Source organism: Dysidea avara, chromosome 11 (assembly GCF_963678975.1).
Source record: "Dysidea avara chromosome 11, odDysAvar1.4, whole genome shotgun sequence".
Lineage (NCBI taxonomy): Eukaryota > Metazoa > Porifera > Demospongiae > Dictyoceratida > Dysideidae > Dysidea > Dysidea avara.
Window position 1 is genome coordinate 17,437,091 of NC_089282.1, and position 20,790 is coordinate 17,457,880.

A 20,790-nucleotide genomic window follows, 5' to 3' on the forward strand; every position below is an offset into this window, starting at 1 on the left:
ATCATAACTGGATTAATGAAACTAGTTTCATAGACTTGTGGCAAAGCATAGGCCAAATAATAGCAATTCCATCCCCATAGTACTCCAGTGATTATGCAATAGCTAATTTATTATCCAATTAACATTCCATGGCTTCTGGTAAAGTGGTCTATTATGAGAGGGTGCATCATGTACTTGATTGTCTGAACCTATAAGGCAGTATATAAAATATCTACAGGCAGAAATATGCATTTTATGTAGAAATGTCTCCAAATTGTTCAAAATTTCCTTGGCAATGCCCCCCAATTCCAGATGTACTTCACACACCTCCACCCAAGAGATTAGTACCTTGAGTTAGCCCCCCCCCACCTTTATAAATCCTAGATCCGCCCCTGGTACCCTTTTGAGACTTCAAAGCTAACTGCAAGTAAGGTTCATTTATGGTCAAGAGCCTTCAAGATCTCAGTGAATCTTGCCGGAGATCCACAGAACTTCCTTACTACTGAGTCTACTGAGCTGCAACCTCGCCTACGACAAGAGGGGAAAACCTATTACAGACAGGTAGGTAGCAACCACCTTTGTGCAATAGACACATCACCAACAGTGTACGTAGTCACAAACAGTAGACCTTGCTGTCAATTACAATTTGCATACATTTAATTATGTAGCTTCTTCGTGACTCCCTGCATGCCATTGCTATAGCATGCACTGATGTTACTGTTAGTGTATAGCTAGCCATGCACCCATGCTGGGCTGGTGGATCCTCCAGTAGAGATATGTCAGTTGCAAGTGTGGTGTTCCCATCATGTGCACGTGATATCAGATCATGTCGACCCCCACCGCTAATGTTGCGTGACAATAGGGGATATCCGCAATGACGTTTTCTGACGTCAGAAAAACAAAATGGCCTTGCTAGTGTGGGGACTTTGTACAGGGAGGTATTGGGCGAGATAGTGTTTCCCTATGATAGCGTTTATAAATTCGAAAAAGGGCGAAGGTGAGGCATATAGTATATAATGCAATACAGATAAGCCTAGTTGTGTCCGAATTTAAAAATTTCGGTCTGCTTTCCTTGTTGGAACACGTTTTGCCTCGCAACGGTACGTGTACTACTTCTTACCTTTATTATCTCGTGGTTCCAAGTGTAGAAAACTATAGACAACATTCATTTCGAATACTGTGTGCTAAAGTCTCTGAAAGTCATTAGGTCTAAGTCCCTGAAATTAGGTTAGGTAATCCTAAGGCTGTAGCACATGTTGCTGTCAGACCTTCAGTGCTGGTCACTGTAAAGTGCTAATAATAATTTAAAAAATAAAATAAAGCTCCCACACTAACACGGCCATTTTATCAATTATGACATCAAATTTCGTCATTGCGGATATCGTCCATTATTCTGGCGTTTCAAATTTTATTCCACTACCGTATTATATCTGTTTGTGATTTTCTACTTCTCACTCGACTTCTCAAGGCTCGTATAACATGGTAAGTCCTGATAAGTATTGCGTAAGATCTAATTCGCCATGCTTTTTGCCGCCCGCAGGGGTCTAAAGAAAGAATAATGATATGCGACGCTTTATCGAACACATCAGTGTATTTAGAAAAAATAGAAGAAGAAACTGTTACAATGAAAGTACTTCCCCATCGTAAAACCTTTCCAGGTACGTTCCAAGCGCTAGCTATATAGTCTCGTGCCCAAACCGCTTTTTTTCTTATTGTGTGGGGGCGGAGAAAAAAAAGGGTCTGGTGGATCTCCAATACATTTTTTGTGCAGCCCGATCTACAACTTTTGGGGATCGTTGATTAGTGGTGATGGATAGCAAAGGCTTGTTAACGAAGCGACAATAGGAAATACGACGCGCGTACCCAAGGATGCAGCCTTGCCAAGCAAACGCGCGCCGTATTTCCTATTGTCGCTTCGTTAACAAACCTTTGCTATTCATCACCGCTAATCAACGATCCCCAAAAGTTGTAGATCTGGCTGCACAAAAAATGTATTGGAGATCCACCAGACCCTTTTTTTTCTCCGCCCCCACACAATAAGAAAAAAAGCGGTCTGGGCTCGAGACTACTAGCTATATTAGTCATATCAAAACTTGCTATTGGGAATTGTAAACCAAAGTGGTCGAAACAAGTTTTACAAGGGGTGGTCACGTGCTACCAATAGGCCTGCTGCAACCGGGATCAAGGTTTTTGATCGATGATAATATACTTTGATCACTTGATTTCGCCTTTAAAAAACAGCCTTGATTGCTTGATGATTTAACACATATTTTTGTAAATTCTTGTTTAGCTTGCGAGCTAGCTCCGCGTATGGCTTCTGAGGTTAGCACAGCTGGGGTTTACTAATGGAATCCCAAGGTCACCAGTAATTATCTAATCAGTCTGTGGCTTGTTAACGCGTGGCGCGCCCAACGAGAAAATGTCTTTTATGATGAAATAACCTGCCATAAACGAAGAAAGAAGAGCGATATACATGAAGGAAGGGAAGTAAGGTAAATGCGGGTATTTCCGGACAGCGCACAATTCCGGACACTTCGTGTATAGCACCCAAGAATGAATCAACTAGAACACACTTTTCGATTTTTATAATCCCTATAAGAATAGCTATTCACAGCAGAAATTTCAAGGCAATCCGTTGTTTCGTTCCTCGGCTAGCTTGATAAAGGTACCAAAGTGTCCGGAATTGTACGCTGTCCGGAAATACCCGCATTTACCTTAAGTGTTGTATCTTCTTCATCGTGGTCTAATGAATATAGTGATCCGTAATTGACCGGTTATCTTCCGGTTATGCAATTAAGAAACAATAACTGTGGCCACAGAACAGCTGCGGGCGCCTCAGCTTCTCTTTTTTACACCTTGATACTAAAATTAGAACTAGTTCGTCATTTTAGGCACGAAAATTTCAGATGGGCAACCATGGTATTTATGCATTACAAGAGCGTTTGTCGTTTTTTGATTAGCTCCTTCTGGCGTGGAGGTAAAGAAGACTGATTAGTGCCAGCACAAAAGCGGAAGAAGAGTATCTGATAACTGAGAAGCCAGAGAACAAAAATACAAACGCACGTTTGCTTGTACAGTTTTCAACAATGTATTTTTAAAGAATCAAGTCTCTAGGGCGTAAACTGTGGGATTAGTTCTACTTTGAAGCGAATAATTATAACTCGCCTTCTACGATGAGTAAGACATGGGATTTGGACTAAACTGTGTAGTAGTGATAGCTTTTTGCAAATAAAAAAGAGTTTAGCAGAATGGTTTAAATAGTTTGTAAGTTATAGCAGACTGAAACATAATTTACGGGAAGCCATACACGGAACTGTACAGAGCACCCTTAATCACCACTTTCTAGGACGTCTTTATCGCTTGATTCAGTGCTGATTTACCTCTCTTGATCGCTTGATTTAATTTTGATCCCAGTCACAGATGGTTCTACAGGATTATTGGTAGTGACTACCCCTTGTTTTACTATAGTGGTGGAATGGTCTGCTTTTTGAAGCAGTCGAACTTTTGTGGGGTCACGGTCTGCTGCTACAGTAGCAAATATATTTGACCTCTTAGCAACACAAGGTTCATCCTTTGGACTCACCATCAACCTGAAAAAGTGTAAAGTTTTTGACCAAGTGGAGATCCATCCTTTCCTACATTTCTGCAGGAGGTAGGCCGTCCACTGCAAATTTCAGATGGTGTTGAGCTGCCTCCACATTTGTTGAGCCACCTTTCAGATTTTGACAACCAACTTCATTCTAAGCTTTTCTTGTGTTGTTCACCATTCACTTTCAGATCTCACTTGGCAACAAGCTACTCTTCCTATGAGTTCGGGTGGTTTGAGCATTCGTCAAGCCTCTGACATGGTTTATGCAGCTTACCTTGGCAGTTGTTCAGACTTCATTCGTCAATTATTGTGCATCCAGAGAGATAACGGTGGGAGAAGTTATAGCACAACTAAATTTGATTGGTCTACTTCCATCAACATTCAGTTTCTCCCCTGCTTCACAAACAGATCTGCAGTTACATCTTGATGAGCATTTTTACTACAGAATTTTGCTTCAACAGAGTATACATGACAGGGCTCATTTACTAGCTTTGTCAGATTCCTCTGGTTTGGCCTGTGCTTGGCTTCAAGTGATACTTTGCCCTCAACTTGAGTTAGCAATTCCACCTGCTGAGTTTGTTGCTCTCCGGCTTTGGCTGGGTATTCCAGTTTTCTCTGATGCAGATTCGCCATTGTGTGTTTGGACAAATGGTTGATCATTTTGGAGATCACCTGATAATATTACATAAGATAACATATTGCTTTGTGTGACATTATTTATTACACACTTTTGGAGGATAATTCGGATGTATGGAAGGAACAGAGGACGTCTGGGGAATCTGCTGCTAGACCTGGTGATATTTTTCATCCGGATTTTTACAATGGTATCCAACCTACTTTGATGTTTCCATTCGAAGTGCTCTCCATTCTGGGGTTCTGTCACAATCAGCCATCACTCCTGGGTTCGTAGCTCTCAGAGGAGCGAGATGGAGAAAGATGCTCAGCACAAGATGCTGGTAGAAGCAGCAGGAGGTGAATTTTTACCCTTAGTAGTGGATAACTTTGGTATTTGGACACCTTCAAGTGTAGAGATTCTTTGCTCAATTGCTTGGATTTCCACTGTGCAAAATGGGCTGTCCGCAGGCAAAGCTGTTTGCCACCTTGTTGAATGGCTGAGTGATTAATTATAGTGTTATAATGCTAAAATGATTTTACGCTGTTGGGCACTTCATCCCCACTCTGAAGATGATTGGTTGCAGGGTTGTTCGGTGGAGGAGGATAGCTGCAGCTGCAAACAAATCACCTGTACAGAATTCAGCTACAAACAAATCACCCTGTAGAGAGATCAGCTAGAAGAAGTTACCTTGTAGATAGTTCAACTACAAACAAATCCCCCTGTAGAGAGATCAGCTAGAAGAAATTACCTTGTAGAGAGTTCAGCTGCAAAGAAATCACCACTGCCCAAATTTCAAGGCAATAGCTCTTTCCAAACTGAAGTTATCAATTGTCAAAGTTGGCAAATTGGATGTGTGTGGAAGGCCCCTTTTCGCAAATCCAGTCACATATGTATTATATATATAATTTGTACATTTACTGATGAAATATTTAAAGTACATCTACTTCATCTTTTCTTCTTCCAGTGGTAAAGAAAAAACAACATAGGTTAAAAAGTCCCAAAGCTGGCCATAGGCCGGCTTTGGGGTATACAAATACAAAAAGAAATGAAATCTAATCCAAAACAGCCAAGCGTAAAAAAAGTGTGCGGCCTTCAGAAAGGCTATGGTGAAAAAAGATGTGAAATCCAAGGTGGTGGCCAAGAAATGGCTGTGATGGTAGGTTAATGGTAAAAATTTTAATAACGACAATTCAGGTGAATTTTTGTGCCACTTCACAAAATTTACCTGAATTGTCATTATTAAAATTTTTACCATTAACCTACCATCACAGCCATTTCTTGGCCGCCACCTTGGATTTCACATCTTTTTTCACCATAGCCTTTCTGAGGGCCGCACACTTTTTTTACAGCTTGGCTGTTTTGGATTAGATATATATACACATAACTAGGGACCCGCCGATTATGCTGGCATAAGTATGAGCATAATAGGTGTCTGAAAGCATTGAGCATAATGCTAGCATAATAGGTAGAATATTTGTGTAATAGTATAGCTATCACAGAAAGATCGATATACTCTAATAGAACAGTCACTAACTCTAATAGAACAATCACATAGCTGACTGTTCTATTAGAGTATATCGAACTTTTCTGTGATATGCATTTTGACAAGTAAGTTTGTGCTTCAGCCACTTATTATTTATCCATAAATTGGAAATTATTAGCAGAGCATGAGAACTGAGGCATAAATAATTGGGCATAATTTGAGCATAATAGGTAAATTTTTGAGCAGTGCAGCATAGCATAATAGGTAAAATTATGAGCATAATCGGCGGGTCCCTACACATAACATTTTAAATAATGATACTGGACAAACTTGACAGGTGTCAGGGGCGTAGCCAGGATTTTTTGAGGGGGGGGGGGGGGGGGGGGGTTCTAACAGCAGTATTGAGTTACCAGAAGCAGGGGCCTGGGGGCACAGCCCCCAGCCGCTGAGAGACTTTCAATATTTTAATGAATCAAATCTCAGTAAATTGCTATATTTTCTGCAAAAAAGCACATTAATTTTAATGCGTATAAGTGCCCCTAGTACATATAGATAAAGCTACGTAGTGGAAACAGACAGCATAACACATAGAGACACATATATAGTAATCTGTAAGTGATAGTTATCTCACTGGTATAGGAACCATAATCCACTGACTTACGATCAAAACATTATAACTAATATATACAAATATGCATTGCATGAATTTATTTTTCATAACACTGAGTGACAAGTGATAAATTAATGGAGTTCTATATCTAAACATGGCACACCAAAGCTACAGCAGTTTAAGATCATGCTCAGTTTTTGCATTTAATGTTAGAATGTCTGAAAATTTCCATATGGATATGGATATTTACATGCATGTTTCATTGTAGTATACCTGACTGCTCTATTAGAGTATATCGATCTTCTTAACAAGTTTTGAAGAGGGCTTATGTTACCTCTGTAAAACTAAATTCTTCCCTGAGAGATGAATGCAAGCTTTATCAATTGTTGTGCTGTGCCATTACACTATATTACTATATTGTCCTGCCACACTAAATGGTGTGTTAGGGTCCTGCTTGCAGAAGTCTAAATTTTACAGGGGGAGGGGGGGGGGGGTTCCTGAACCCCTTGGAACCCCCCCCCCCCCCATGCCCCTGGGTGTATACCAATCCAGTGAACAATATTATATACCTGTCAAATAACTGTGTTCATTCTGTTTCCATGTATATGAAATGCATGCATGCAAATAGCACTATCAGAGTGAATGTCATTCAGTGTTGTACTATATAGTTGACCCGGCTATAGGACAAGGATTATGTGTGCTTGACTTGACAGCTTTAAATTTGTTTTGTGCTAAAGGTTATTACACGAGCTCACTAATACAGCAGTACCAAGTACATTTTTATTTATTTTGGGACAGGTCATAGTCCATCATACAGATGATTGAATGTCTAGTACATGCAGTGAAACCTCATCAAGTCCTTCTATAGTACTATGTAAAAAAATTGGCCTCAAAATAAAGTACTGAAGTTTGAAACCTATTATAAGGCAAGCAAGACATTAAATTTTGTGAAACAAACATTATACCAGTGCGAACCATCTGTCAAAGTTTCTGCATACACCACATTAGTGAGACCGATACTGGAATATGCAAATGGTATATGGGATCCATACCAACAATACCTAATTGATAGCATTGAAATGGTACAACAGTGAGCAGCTAGGTGGGTCAAACAAGATTACAGACTAACCAGTAGTGTATCTGAAATGATTAATTATCTCCAGTGGTCTACCCTACATGAATGCAGGAAGTTTAGCAGATTGATTATTTTCTATAAATTTTTACATCAAGACCCACCTGATATAAGTTTCCCAGAGCATTACTCACATCACTCCTTGTCTCGCTATACATGATTATCTCACCATAAACAATTAATGCCACCTTTAATGTCATCCAACTATTATCAGAAAAGCTTCTTCCCTTACACCATTATTGATTGGAACCATTTACCAAATGAAATAATTGAATGCTCTACCCTAGATGAATTCTTGTATCACCCAAGTTTTGTATGATCATGTATGACTAGTGGCTGGACCGAACATTTAGACAATCATACAACTTTGATTTACAATGGATTGTGCTTATTATTTGGGGTTGTGCAGTTGCACCCCCTGTGTTGCATCAGCCTTATGGCTGTCTTACACAGTAATAAAATTCAAATCCAAATGATCATTATAAATAACGTGATCTTATTTAAGAGGAAATATGAGGTTTCAATGAGCAGCGTTGGATGATATGTTGCTTACTTAGATAGCTATTAAACTTGGCATTATGTTGGCAGGAAATTGTGCTAGCTCAAGAGGTACTACTGATGATGGGCATATGAAGCGGTTCAGGGTGATTTGTATGGTGATCAAGAAAATGATTAAACGGTTCATTGTCTCTATGTTTATGATATTTTGGGGTGATCCTTGAGTGAAGCACTGGTTGTGCACAGGTGAAGACCCACCAGCTGTCCCTGATGTAAATTCTCTATGTATAAAGTTGTAACCTCAAGAGGTGCCAATCTTGACTTGCTGTTGTTTGCTCAACTGCCATGGAAGTGGTCTTGTCAGTATCAGCTGGTCCTTGTTTGTCCTTACCATAACCATCTTGAGACTTCAAAGCCAACTGCGAGTTAAGGCTCATTTATGTCAGAGTCTTCAAGATCTGAATCTTGGAGATTGACAGGAAACTTCTTTATAGTCTCAGCACAGTATGGCTACAAGAAGAGAGGTAAACCAAGTAGGTACATACAGCAACTACCTTTGTGTAGGCACCAGCCTATTATGCTGGCATAATTTTGAGCATAATAGATGCCTGGAAGTATCAAGCATAATGCTAGCATAATAGGCAGAATAATTAAGTCATACTGTAAGCAAAATGCATGCCACTGAAAAAGGTGGACAGAACAGTTGATGCCACAGTGGAGTATAGTTATTTGATATGACTATTATAATAATTCACAATGCAGCCAAATTCTTAACACACAACAAGATTAGTGTTAACTTTTACATTTAACCAGTTGTTCAAAAGTAAAAGTTTGTCATTTATCCATTAGAAAGTATCAAAACATGGGAACTGTAGAAAAATTTGAACATAATTATGAGCATAATAGGTAAAAGTTTTTAGAACTGCAGCATAGCATAATAGGCAAAATTAAAAGCATAATAGGCTGGTTTGTGCAATAGACACATTGCCAACAGTGTATGTAGTCACAGACAGTACACCTTGCTGTCAACTTGTATGGCATACATTGAGAGAGAACCATCATTAGTAATAAGATGATACATAGTACAATACATTATTAGTCCTCGGTCTCGTGCGACCACAGTCAGATCAAGCAAAATGAGATCTTGTGGGCACGGCAAGGAATGTGTACATGTAAAAAAAATACACAAAAAAAGACTAACAACAACAGCAACAACAATAATTACAAGACAAAATTAAGTTAAGTGCTCAATTGACCAGTCACTACAATTCCTGGCCAAGAAAATCTTTTGCGAACATGACATACATTGACGAGCAGCATTGTCGAGGATCTGTTGGATGGAAGTTACAGAAAGTTGTACAAAGTCAATAAAGTTCTTGATGTTCTGAATTTAAGAAGGTAGGTAGTGACCTAGCACACTAGTTTCAATAGTTTGGGATCTGTAAGTGATCAAATTCCGTAAACAGCTGATGATACTCAGCCTTGTTTTGTTTTCTATACCTAGCAGATTGAATGTTGTGTTCTGAGTCTAGAGGGCAGGTTCAAGTAAAGCAACAGAGGGTTTGCCTGGGTTATAAACAATGATATCTGGCCTGTAAGGTGTGATTAGTAAGGTAGATGGAATAGTAGCTTGAGGTGCTTCACTAGCCAAATATATTTGAGGTGGAGGTTATGACAATATAGTGGACTGTACCTGGTCACAGCACCAAAATGCTGCGGAACGTTCCTATCCTGGCCAGATCTGACTCGGGATTGGCGGAGTGGAGGGGGATTCGAGCCACGTACAATCTGAACACCTCGTGTTGTACCCACAATCGAAAGTATATAACATACACGTGCAGTACAGACATGCGCACAATATAATAACTAAATAATTAGAGTTCTAAATAGGGAAGCTACTGTTCAGTCGTCACGATATTGACCCTGCATGCCATTTCTATAGCATATTATAATGTCTCGCTGTTAGTATACTAGTGGATTCTCCAATACAGTTACAAGTATGGCGTGAGACCACAAGTATTTCTTGACGCCCGCCGCTAATGTTACGTCACAATAATAATTGAATACTTTCCGGCGTTTCAAATTTTAATCGACTACTACCTTTTTCTTATCTGTTACTTCTCAAGGCTGCCTACATATAACATGGTAAGGCCTGTTGTGTATTGCAAAAGATCTAATCCATATGGCGCCATGCTTTTCAAGATGCTTTTTTATTTGCCGCCTGCAGGGGACCAGAATAATGATGGGCGACGCTTTAGCGACCACATACTTGGAAAAAATAACTGAAGAAATTGTTACAATGAAAGTACTTCCCCATCGTAAAACCTCTGCAGGTACGTTCTAAGCTAGCTATGTGTAGTGTTAATGACTCTACTATAATTCGAAGCCTCATGATCTATAGCAGTGGCCTAGCTTAATTAAGCGCTTAAACTGTCATTGATTTATGTTGTGGACCTACACTCGGTTGGGGTATTTCCTTGCCGGATGAAAACAAGTAAACTCTAGTTGTAAACGCTTCCTAATTGCAACCTCACTAATGCCGGTGGCTTGGATTGTGGTCAAGTTGTGAATTCCTGTGCAAATTGATCTGTTTCCCGCCCTGGTCTGATCATATATAGCATGAAAGCAGTGCAAAAAATTCTATTGCACCCATTATGACTTCACTCCTTTTTCTAGCTAGCTACATGAGTAAATAATCTGCCTGGCATTAGCTTAAGAACATTCTTTGTACAGTCAATAGCTCAAACCCTTACATTATAGTCAGGTGGCAACATGTAGCAAGAATATATATGGCCTCTAGGGTTGAAACCAGGTCAGTACTCCTGACCCAGATGACCCAATGACCTGGAGAGCAATCCAGGTAGACCTAGTATTAATTAAAACTGAAGCGTGTGCCAAGAGCTACACTTTGGGTACTCCGCTATAATGTTGATAAATGGTAACAGGTACTTTTTATATTGAATGATCAGTCAACGGAAGTGGCTTCACTATAAAGTGGGTGTGGCCTTCTGCATACCTTCAAACCTCACTGATAAATTAGCATGGGCTCCACATATTTCTACAGACAGCATCACACATTCCCGATAAGTGGGTGTGGCTGATAAAAGAAACTGGCCTGCCTGTAGACAGCAGCAAACATGGATTCATCCATATCTACAGACTGCAATACACCTAGTGATAAATGGGCGTGGCTCCATGTATGCCTACAAGTAAAACACACAATACCTATAAGCAGTATTGGGCAAGTTACTTTGTAAAAGTAACTAGTTACATATTACATATTACTTGCAACTGAACTATTTAGTTACAGTTACATATTACTCATAAAATAAAGTAACTATAATAATATTACATATTATATTACTTTGTGTCCACAGCCTTAAGCTGCTACGTGTGAAACTACCACCTTATCACGTGACATGATTGTGTTGTTGGACTATGTGCAAATCTTGGTTTTAAGTAAGAAGCTGGTGAATAAGTTTCATTCAGTAGGCTTCGTTACTTTGTTGTGGCTACGCGTTACTCAGAAGATAACTAACGAGATTAGTATCTTGGCTACTTGTAGTAATAATATTACGTAAATATTAGACTCATTACAGTAACTATATTACTTAGGTAATGCGTTACATTTGTAAGTAAAATAACTTTAGTTATATTACTCGTTTTTATAGCGTATTTCGTTATATTACTTAGTTGCCACAAAAGTAATAATATTACATAACGCATTACTTATGTAACGCGTTACTCCCAACACTGCCTATAAGTGGGAATGACTCACGGAAATGCTGCACCTCAAGTAGTCTCAAAATTGTTGTAGTCAGTCCCACCCTGGTCTCCCCAATGTATTCCTGAGCATCCTCCATATAAATAGCTAACACTGCGTTTTTGCCAATTAGAGGTTGGATGTAATAGTTGGAATCCCAGCTTGAGGGGTGCAGCTAGCAAAGAGTTACTTTCAAAAGGAAGATGACTGTGGATAAGAACAAATTAGGAGCTGTTTCTAGGTCTGTAGTTCAAACAAGGCCTCGGATTGATCGTACAGCTTGCCAATAGGTGTTTTCATTGGAATGTTGTGGTTAGACTGTGACGACATAATTGGTCTATGACGTGGCTTCCAGAGTGCGATGTAGCCTTCAATGACTAATACATTACCATTGATATTGGTGGTGTTTATACCAGTGCAGCTGCCATATATATTACTAACAATTTCATATGAATAGGTAAGCATTGGCAAGTGGTGAATTATTACTTACAGTGCTGATTTGCGAGTGATTAGTGAGATTGTCAAGTTGAAGCCATCTTAGCTTTGTTGCCATGTTAGGTGAATTCTAGTCCTGTATCATTCATTCATTGAAACAGTATGAAAGGAGAGTAATACAGGTAGCCCAGCGATGTAGCCTAGGCTAACAGCATGGCACTCACAAGCTATCCAAGAGCTACAATAACGTCAGATAAATTCCCAGCAGCGCGTAGATTCCTAGCCAGCTATTTTTACTTTCCTTAGCCTCTCTAGTATGCTGGTTTCTCTACACAATAACTACTATCAAAGTTTGGGAACAGTACACCGGTTAAACGGCGCCTTCACCATTGCTCCAGGTATTTCATTCGCTATAAGACCACTATATTCTGTTGCTGCTATCCTTAGCTTGGCTTGAATGGCTGCTAGTGGCGAGAACGGTGGTGAACTATTATTAGCACTAGAATTATCACCAGTGGCTTCACTAACTACAGTGCTAAATGAGGTGATTAAGTACATGAACAGCCGTTTATACAACTTCTGTAACTCGAAGACAGGTTGTTGTAATGTAACGAGATAAAGTTTTCCTGAGAGAGGAAGACCGCATCTAACATCTATAGAAACTTGGGAAGCATGTACGGTAGTATGGAAAAGTTTCAGCTTTTTAAAAAAATGTATTTTTGTACAGGAGTCAATGGGAACCGCGAGTTGTAGTTAGCAATATCGCACTCCAGAAAAAGGGAAGGAAGTAATTAATACTAATCACATATTTTGGTTAGTTAAACGAAAGGGCCTATGGCCAACCTGCTATAAAGAGATTTTAATATTGATACAGCTTGTATGTAAACCATAATTGAGTGTCATAGTTGTAATGTGTGGGTACATACTGTAGCTATCGGCTTTAGCATCTCTTTACTGCCTGGATTGTATAACAGTTTGTATATAGCAAATATTTAGCTGTGGTATGTAAGCTATTCATCTTGCTGTCATATAGCTACACTGGGACCATCTGTTAGTTACACCTAGGGAAGGGAACTTTACAATGTAACTTCCTTCTCACATGCTTCATGCAGCAGCAGGCATATATGTGACCTGCTGAGCAAAAACTGCCCATTTTCGCAAAATTCTATTTTGCGTATTGAAATAAATTAGATAAAATATGCATGCTACCATATAGCCTAAATATTTCAAGGGACAAATATTTCGAGGTTGAGCAATGTTACTAAAAACAATTTTTTCACGGATTTGCAAACACTCCCAAAATGTATTAGACTATATGGAGGTCTAAATATTTCAAGGCTAAAATTTTCGCTGATAAGCCCCAAAACCACAAAATCAGCAAAAATTTTCCCCCTCCAAATATTTAGGCTACCATATGGAGGGAAACTTTGGCTCCATTAAAATTTGGCGTATGACCATGAATTCGCCAAATTTTCCCCATCCAAATATTTCGCTGGTGAAGAAAATAGCAAACCAAGCCTCGAACTAATCAATTTTCTACACGACCAAAGGCTACTTGGCCAAGCATCACGCTAGAGTCAAGTCTACCTCAACTACCTCACTAGGTAGCTAGCTACTGTACACGTGATATCCTCAAACCTCACCTCAAAACGGGCATGACAAGTATCAAGTCCTACCATATTAAGTACGATATTCACTATTCCAGGAGGTGTAGATCTACTGTCTGTATAGTATTACCTTATAGTTGATAGCTGACTCCAGGCACTGAAGAGGCGTGGCACTCCCAGTTCTTGCTTCAAACACAGCAATTAGTAATCTAATTAATTAATTAGGGAGCACACTTTGCTAACAATTCGCCAAATTTTATTTTGCCAACAGTAATTTTTGCTTGATTTGCCAAACTTTTCCTCCTCCAAAGTTTCCCTCCGTACGGTATACGGTACGTTATAATTTTATGCACATTTCAATCACTTTGATATGTACTGAAACAAAGCTCAAATCAATAAAACCTATACACCATCAGATTCCCCTGTTCACTAAGAAGTGCCTGTAATTTATTTGCCGTGTTATTGCTGTACAAATCAAGCTTATTCCTGTTCCTACTGTCTAATGCTATAACTCTAAGACTATTTATCACAAAAGGCTGAAACTTTGGCTGTCTATAGGAATGAGTCTATTTTGCTTTTTTTTTTCCCACCTATTTTTCTTTCCAGCAATTCTTTTATTTTTCACTTATTATGCTCCATATTTTGCTCAAGAATTATATATTTTGCTCAGCCTTGATCTTTGTTAATTGACCATTTCTAAGTGCAAATCACAATTTCACCTTAAAGTGACTGTTGTATTAGAGTATCTCGATCTGCACTTGCTTCCACAATGTATAGCAAGAAACTAGCTAGTATGACTGTTCTATTGGGGTATCTTGATTTTCACTTGTTCAATTAGCAATGTATTGTTGATATTTTATCACATGTGACTGTTCTATTAGAGTATCTTGATCTTTTGATGTCCACTTCACAAAAAAATGCACCTACTATGCCAGCATTTTGCTCATTGCTTTTACCTGCCAAAAAAATTTTCCAGCACAATTGACATAGAACACAGAGAAGAAATGAAAAGGAATGTGCAAAAATGGTTGATTTTTTTTGCTTAGTAGGTCACATATTATATTGTTTCTATACTTGTAGCTACGTACTTAGTTCAGAATCAGTAGTTAACTATCACAACTTGCTTAGCAAAATGGCTCAGCTGGTTTTGGTTACATATCCCTCTGCAAATTCATCATATCAATACTAGGTTTGTAGTCACTGATCTATGAAAAGTTGAACTGTGATTTAGAGAAGTCTGGGGGCATGCAAATTGAAAAATCAATTTTTACTGACCATACATACACTCAAATGAGCAAAAGGTGCGAGGCTAAAAGGAGACTTCATTCTATAATCAAAGCTAATTACGAATTGTATTAACAACCACCCCCCTCCTTGGTTTGGTTAAACTGAACCTTTAGGGTTTCTAACTGCATGAATTAAAATAATAGTATTTACAACTTCGTTAACAGTGCCAGTATACAAGGTTACTCTAATAGAGCAGTCAAGCAATCATAATTATACTCTAATTGAACAGTCACCGTGTTGTTGCTTTGTTGAATAGAACTAAAAGATTCAGCCTGAAACACTAATTAGACATCACATAGCCATCACTTGGACTGTACATAGCACCCACCAGCTCTGATTTAGTTGCTACTTGAAATTATGTGTAATAAAACAAGATGCAGCAGCAGGACAAAGTGCAGTGGACTAATCAAATGTCAATTCTTCAGGCAGTTAACCAAACACCAAAATTAATATGGTTGGCAATGAGTGTTCTATTAGAATGGTTGAAAGTTTAAATGCTTAAAAATTTTGTTGGTAAAATGTTTACTACATTGTTTAAAATGATTTACTACACACTTCTGATTAATATAGAATTTACAGTTATCTGAATACTTGGTGGTCACCAAGACTACTGAGGTTACACTGTACAAGCAAATAGTTTGATTGCCTCTCTCATAGTACTTTTGTGTGTTCTCTACTATGTATGATTATAGTAATTTTCGATGTTCATACTATATGTACCACACTTAACTTCAAGAAAACTAGATTTCAGTACTGACACATAAAGAACTGGGTTATCACAATAAACCACAAATCAAGCATGTATGAACCAACATAACATAACACGCGCACACACACACACACACACACACACACACACACACACACACACACACACACACACACACACACACACACACACACTAGGGACCCGCCGATTATGCTGGCATGATTTTGAGCATACTAGGTACCTAAAAGCATTAAGCATAATGCCAGCATAATAGGTTAAATATTTGTACGATAGTATAAATTCTTGCTGGAAAAATGACAGTTGCAAAATAAGATCGATATACTCTAATAGAGCAGTCAGTAACTCTAATAGAACAATCATCAAACTGACTGTTCTATTAGAGTATATCGATCTTTTCTCTTACATGCAGCAAGAATTTATTATTTGTGTTCCAACCACTCATTTTTTCTTTCTATACAGTGTTAAACTAGTAGCAAAGCATATGAACTAAGGCATGAACATTGAGCATAATCGAGCATAATAGGTAAATATTGAGCATTAATTTAAGCATAATAGGTGAATTTTTGAGCAGTGCAGCATAGCATAATAGGTAAAATTATGAGCATAATCGGCGGGTCCCTAACACACACACACACACACACACACACACACACACACACACACACACACACACACACACACACACACACACACACACACACACACACACACACACACACACACACACACACACACACACACACACACACACACACACACACACACACACACATCACCAGTACCTTACCTTAATACTTCCACCATTCTATTAGTTACCCCATATGTCTCATAAATTTAGTCATACAACTGCTACTTAAAGATGAGCCCCACCTTATAGGTGTACTGTATGTCCATTTTTCAATTGCAAAGAAAAATCTGTGGTGCATATCCTAGTGGTATGAATATAGTTACTATCATTATAAATTTTAGAGATTCATGTATACAATAGGATATCAGAAAGTATATAAATATACTGACTTATACACAGGATGTCAACAACAACATGCAGCACTCTGCCCAAATATTACACGGAGTGGAAGCTCTCCATTGGGAATAGTACCAGAAGGGGATCCCATTCCTTTCACTGGAATACCCCAAAATGCCCAGCCAGAAAGTACAGATGCTTGTAATATCGGTGAGGCATACAATCCTGTCTCAACAAAAGGATTGCTTGCAGCAGTAAAAGTTAATGAAAAAGTTGTGTTGTCACCAGATGGACAAAGTGTCACAGCACCTGACAGTAAGTTGTCATATATGTGACTGAATTTGACAAAACAAGGCTTCGACGCACAAAGCTTTGTTAGGAGATATGGCGATTTTAAGGAATCATTGTGTAATAACTTCCCAGTGCCTACAGCTGTGCAAACAAAATTTGTACCAATTGTTCATCTGTTCACTAGCTATCACTGAGTGGGTGTATACATTTCTGTTATCCAAAATTTGCCCTGTTTTGAGCAGCTTTTTTCGAGCGGGTAATAATATCACAGGTGGTAGTAATAGGGTGGGAGGGTGGGGGTGGACGGTGGTCTTAATATAGGGGTACAAAATGAAGTAAGAAGGCGATTGGAATCCAGAGGCCAAGTTTGGGCTCTCCATGGCCCTCCATGGCCCTCAAATTACTCCAAATTGACTGAGAACACTATTGGCGAGCTCTCTGTGAAGTCCCAGCTCACTACACACCATTATCACAAAGCCATGGCCATTTAATGGTGCCAATCTCACACTCGTGGCTTTGACAGGGTCGGAAGAAAACTGGTACAGAAACCAGACTTGTCAGTGCTGAAGGAAGTACAGTGTGAAATATGATAGTGTATTAGACCAGCAATCCATTTCTGGTAAAATCGTAAGTTGATTTTGTGTGTGTGGAAGCCTTGTTATATGAAATCCGGTCACATATGTACATTGTGATCATGTGCTTTATCTCAGGATTACACAGTAAACCATAATATAGGTGATGTATTTTTTTGAGAATAGTGTTATAACCTAGTATAACATTAAAATTTGTACATCAGTTGATTTTCTTTATTGTAGTATTCATAGTGGGGTTTTTTTCAAGGAGAGGGGTGTGTGATTTTTGCAGAATGGCAGCTATTAACCTTGAAAATCAGAACTTGATCAAAATGGTACTGTTTAAGCCTTATAAATGCATAAAAGATCCTAGGAAGAAAATTTTCTCCCATTGAATGGAAACCCCAAACAAAATTTTACCCTTGAAAATAGACCACTATGTTTCAAGATTTCCTACACATTGTGTATGGATATGAGTGGTCATTTCTGGTCTATTTCTATGCAGATTTATGTCTTATTTAAAACATACCTTATATATTTGTTGTTGTTTTTTATCACACAGCTCTTTTCAGGCGTCGTAAATATATCTACTACTATAATAAAGATCCTATAGTAGAAGTGAGCTCGTTTGAAAGCTTGAGTAATTACAACCATTTCATACGATGGTATGATGATCATGTTGATGGTGCTGAAGGCCCTCATGGTGTAGACTGCGAGGTATGAATTACAAATTACATGGTATCAGAATTTTATATAATGATTTATTAGCCGGAAAGTGAAGTTCAGCCAAGCAACAAGAATTTCTATTGGGTAGTAAAATCTACTGATGTAGACTCAAGCAGCACATCTGTAGATGGCAATCAGTTAAATTATAATTATTTAGTGGCTCCAATTGAAGATGTCCCAGATGTTGGAGGAAATCCACATCCTGATTATTATCTGTCATTCATAAACAAAAAGGCAATAATTACTGCAGATAAACTTTACGCTGATAAGTTTCTTATTCAGCAAGCACCTTAACTGAAATAAGCAGCTTCATACGTGTGGAATGAATCAACAATGTGTAATAATATTGTACAACTATTTAAGATATAATGTATGTATTAGAAGTAACATCACTTGAGCATCATCTATGGATCACAATGAGTGAGCAAGACAGATTATATACTGGTAGAATGATGAATGTCACTGATCTCCTTACAACTCTTGGACCACTTAAAAAACCCTGAATCCACGTGCCCTTTCTATGGTGTTGGATATTATCAATTGTTAGTTCTTGGGTTATGATACCAGCCGTGCATATAATTACTTCCTTGTCTGTTAACTTCACAGATATAAGTTGTGTTAAACAAACTAGTGTAAGGAAATGTGAGTAGGGGTCATTTATTTCAGAAAGTGATGAAACAAAGTAGATGTAGAGTCTGGACTCTTAGCTACTGTATGAGTGTTTATAAATGTGCTATACACCCCGACACTCAGTGAGCTGCAGCCTGCAGGTCATCTGTACACCTACAGCTATATGTACTAGTTTAAATTTAATTTCTATACTTCAGTCATAGATATACTCTGTATCAGACAGTATGGTAGTACTGTTTAGTAGGGAAGTGACGGGTGCCAATAAAAATACTACATATAAAAAGCATTATAGAAATATTATATGCAACAAAAATCACTTTTATGGAATAGTCTTACTCCACTCACAATCAAGTAGCTACAGCATTTTAGTATTTCTTTTAAAATTGTCAAAACCCATGTTTTGGTCTGCCTGCCTCACTGACCACAGTCATCCAAGGCTAGAGGCCAAATGAAGCAGTGCACAAACACCATTTTACACCACAAAAACAAACTCACTGGTGAGATGTTCCTGAAATAAATTGCGTGCATTTAAGAGGTAATTGTTTGAATTTGCTCTCTACTTCGTTTATTATTATTTATTAATTTGTATTTATTTGTTTCAGTCAAGCTATTGTGGTCAGGGTAATGCACAATCAGTACAGACAACCAGACATTAATCTTGTACATTATTATGTAAGTTCAGTAAAAATTGTCCAGGGTTATTGATTTCTATGATTCTGAAAATTGAAGTAGCTGCTTTGATATGATATGGTGGATGAGTATGAAATGTTGCAGATGGTAATGTGTTCTGAGGACAAATAGTAAGATGGAATAGTGATGGATAATTGTTGATGGAGTGCCTTGTGTAATAAATAGTTAAAGTTTTGAGATCCTGTGACGTGTCTCGAGAGTTGGCCATGATAATTTCTTCAACTTATCTGTGACAGAAATAGTTTGATTTTGTATGTTCAGGACCCACCTGGCTGCACATAGCTGTACTTTTTCAAGTCAATTGATGTCAGTATTGTAATGGTGAGTCCCAAATTGCAGTGCATCTTCTAATTGTGGACTGACCATTGCAGTGTAAGCTGATCCCTTAACATCACTTGAGTGCTTGTTCAAACTGCGCTTTAAAAATTAAAAGTTCTTGATGCTTTGTTGACTCTATCATCCTGTGAGGGCTATATTTTCCAGAGTTTATCTGCTTCATCTCGTGGACTAGGGGTTTATGTCTAACCCCCCCCCCCCCCCCCCACACACACACACACACACACAAGCATTACAGACAACTAATTCTAATGTAAAGTTTTTCTGTACAATTTCTAATCTTAAGGTTGAAATTGCCTTTCAATTCTTTGACAACATGCAAAATAAGCAAGAGTTAGTTGCCAGTAAAGTGAAAATCATTGAAGAAACTACTGTAACTGACCTTACTGTCACCCAACAAATAGTTGCACAAAGTAGAGAGGCAACTTCTTCTCAGAATCAAAACAGTAACACTGTAACTGTACCTGCTAGCAAAGCTCTCACTAACATTCATGAACATTCTGCAGACTTTAAAAATAATGTTGTGATTTATGGAGTCAAAGAGAATCCCAATCGTACTCCTAATAGTACCCATGCTAAGTCTGATGTCAAATCATGCGTTCAGATTCTCAAGCAAACCAATGACAAAACCTTGCCAGTCAATAAGGGACCGTTTATGCCTAAGAAAATTTGACTCATCCTGACCTACACCAAGACCCTTAGAAATACTTATTCAATGTATTTGATGTTACAATAGCAGTCCTAAGGTTACAGATGACTTACAAATTAAACCTGATATGAATCATGTGGAAAATCATTGTTATTGAAAGAGTGCTGCAGTTTCAATACTTTCAAACATAAGATCATCACTCT

At 38.4% G+C, this 20,790-nt stretch overlaps 1 protein-coding gene and 1 long non-coding RNA gene across 4 annotated transcripts; one reads left to right on the forward strand and one right to left on the reverse strand.

The window, feature by feature from the left end:
- The first annotated feature begins 871 nt into the window (after positions 1-871).
- Positions 872-18,710, forward strand: LOC136238443 (uncharacterized). Of its 3 annotated transcripts, none has more exons than XM_066028917.1 (5): positions 983-1,461; positions 1,520-1,637; positions 16,757-17,008; positions 18,119-18,273; positions 18,325-18,710. In XM_066028917.1, exons 1-5 carry the CDS (start codon positions 1,459-1,461, stop codon positions 18,574-18,576), a joined length of 780 nt encoding a protein of 259 aa, XP_065884989.1. In that variant the 5' UTR covers positions 983-1,458; the 3' UTR covers positions 18,577-18,710. The 3 variants fall into 3 exon arrangements, with proteins under 3 accessions (XP_065884991.1, XP_065884989.1, XP_065884990.1); XM_066028918.1 differs by lacking the exons at positions 983-1,461; positions 1,520-1,637 and adding exons at positions 9,924-10,052; positions 10,135-10,240; XM_066028919.1 differs by lacking the exons at positions 983-1,461; positions 1,520-1,637 and adding an exon at positions 872-976.
- Positions 8,948-9,781, reverse strand: LOC136238444 (uncharacterized). Its single transcript, XR_010692987.1, has 2 exons — positions 9,601-9,781; positions 8,948-9,237 (listed from the first exon to the last, which is right to left on the reverse strand). It is a non-coding gene; the product is annotated as an uncharacterized lncRNA (long non-coding RNA).
- Positions 18,711-20,790: the final 2,080 nt, after the last annotated feature.

What these genes read in the sequence shown, in the direction of transcription:
- LOC136238443 (XM_066028917.1), top strand. An exon ending in CCATCGTAAAACCTTTCCAG is followed by an intron (nt 1,638 to 16,756) that starts GTACGTTCCAAG and finishes ACTTATACACAG; the next exon opens with GATGTCAACAACAACATGCA. An exon ending in AAGTGTCACAGCACCTGACA is followed by an intron (nt 17,009 to 18,118) that starts GTAAGTTGTCAT and finishes TTTATCACACAG; the next exon opens with CTCTTTTCAGGCGTCGTAAA.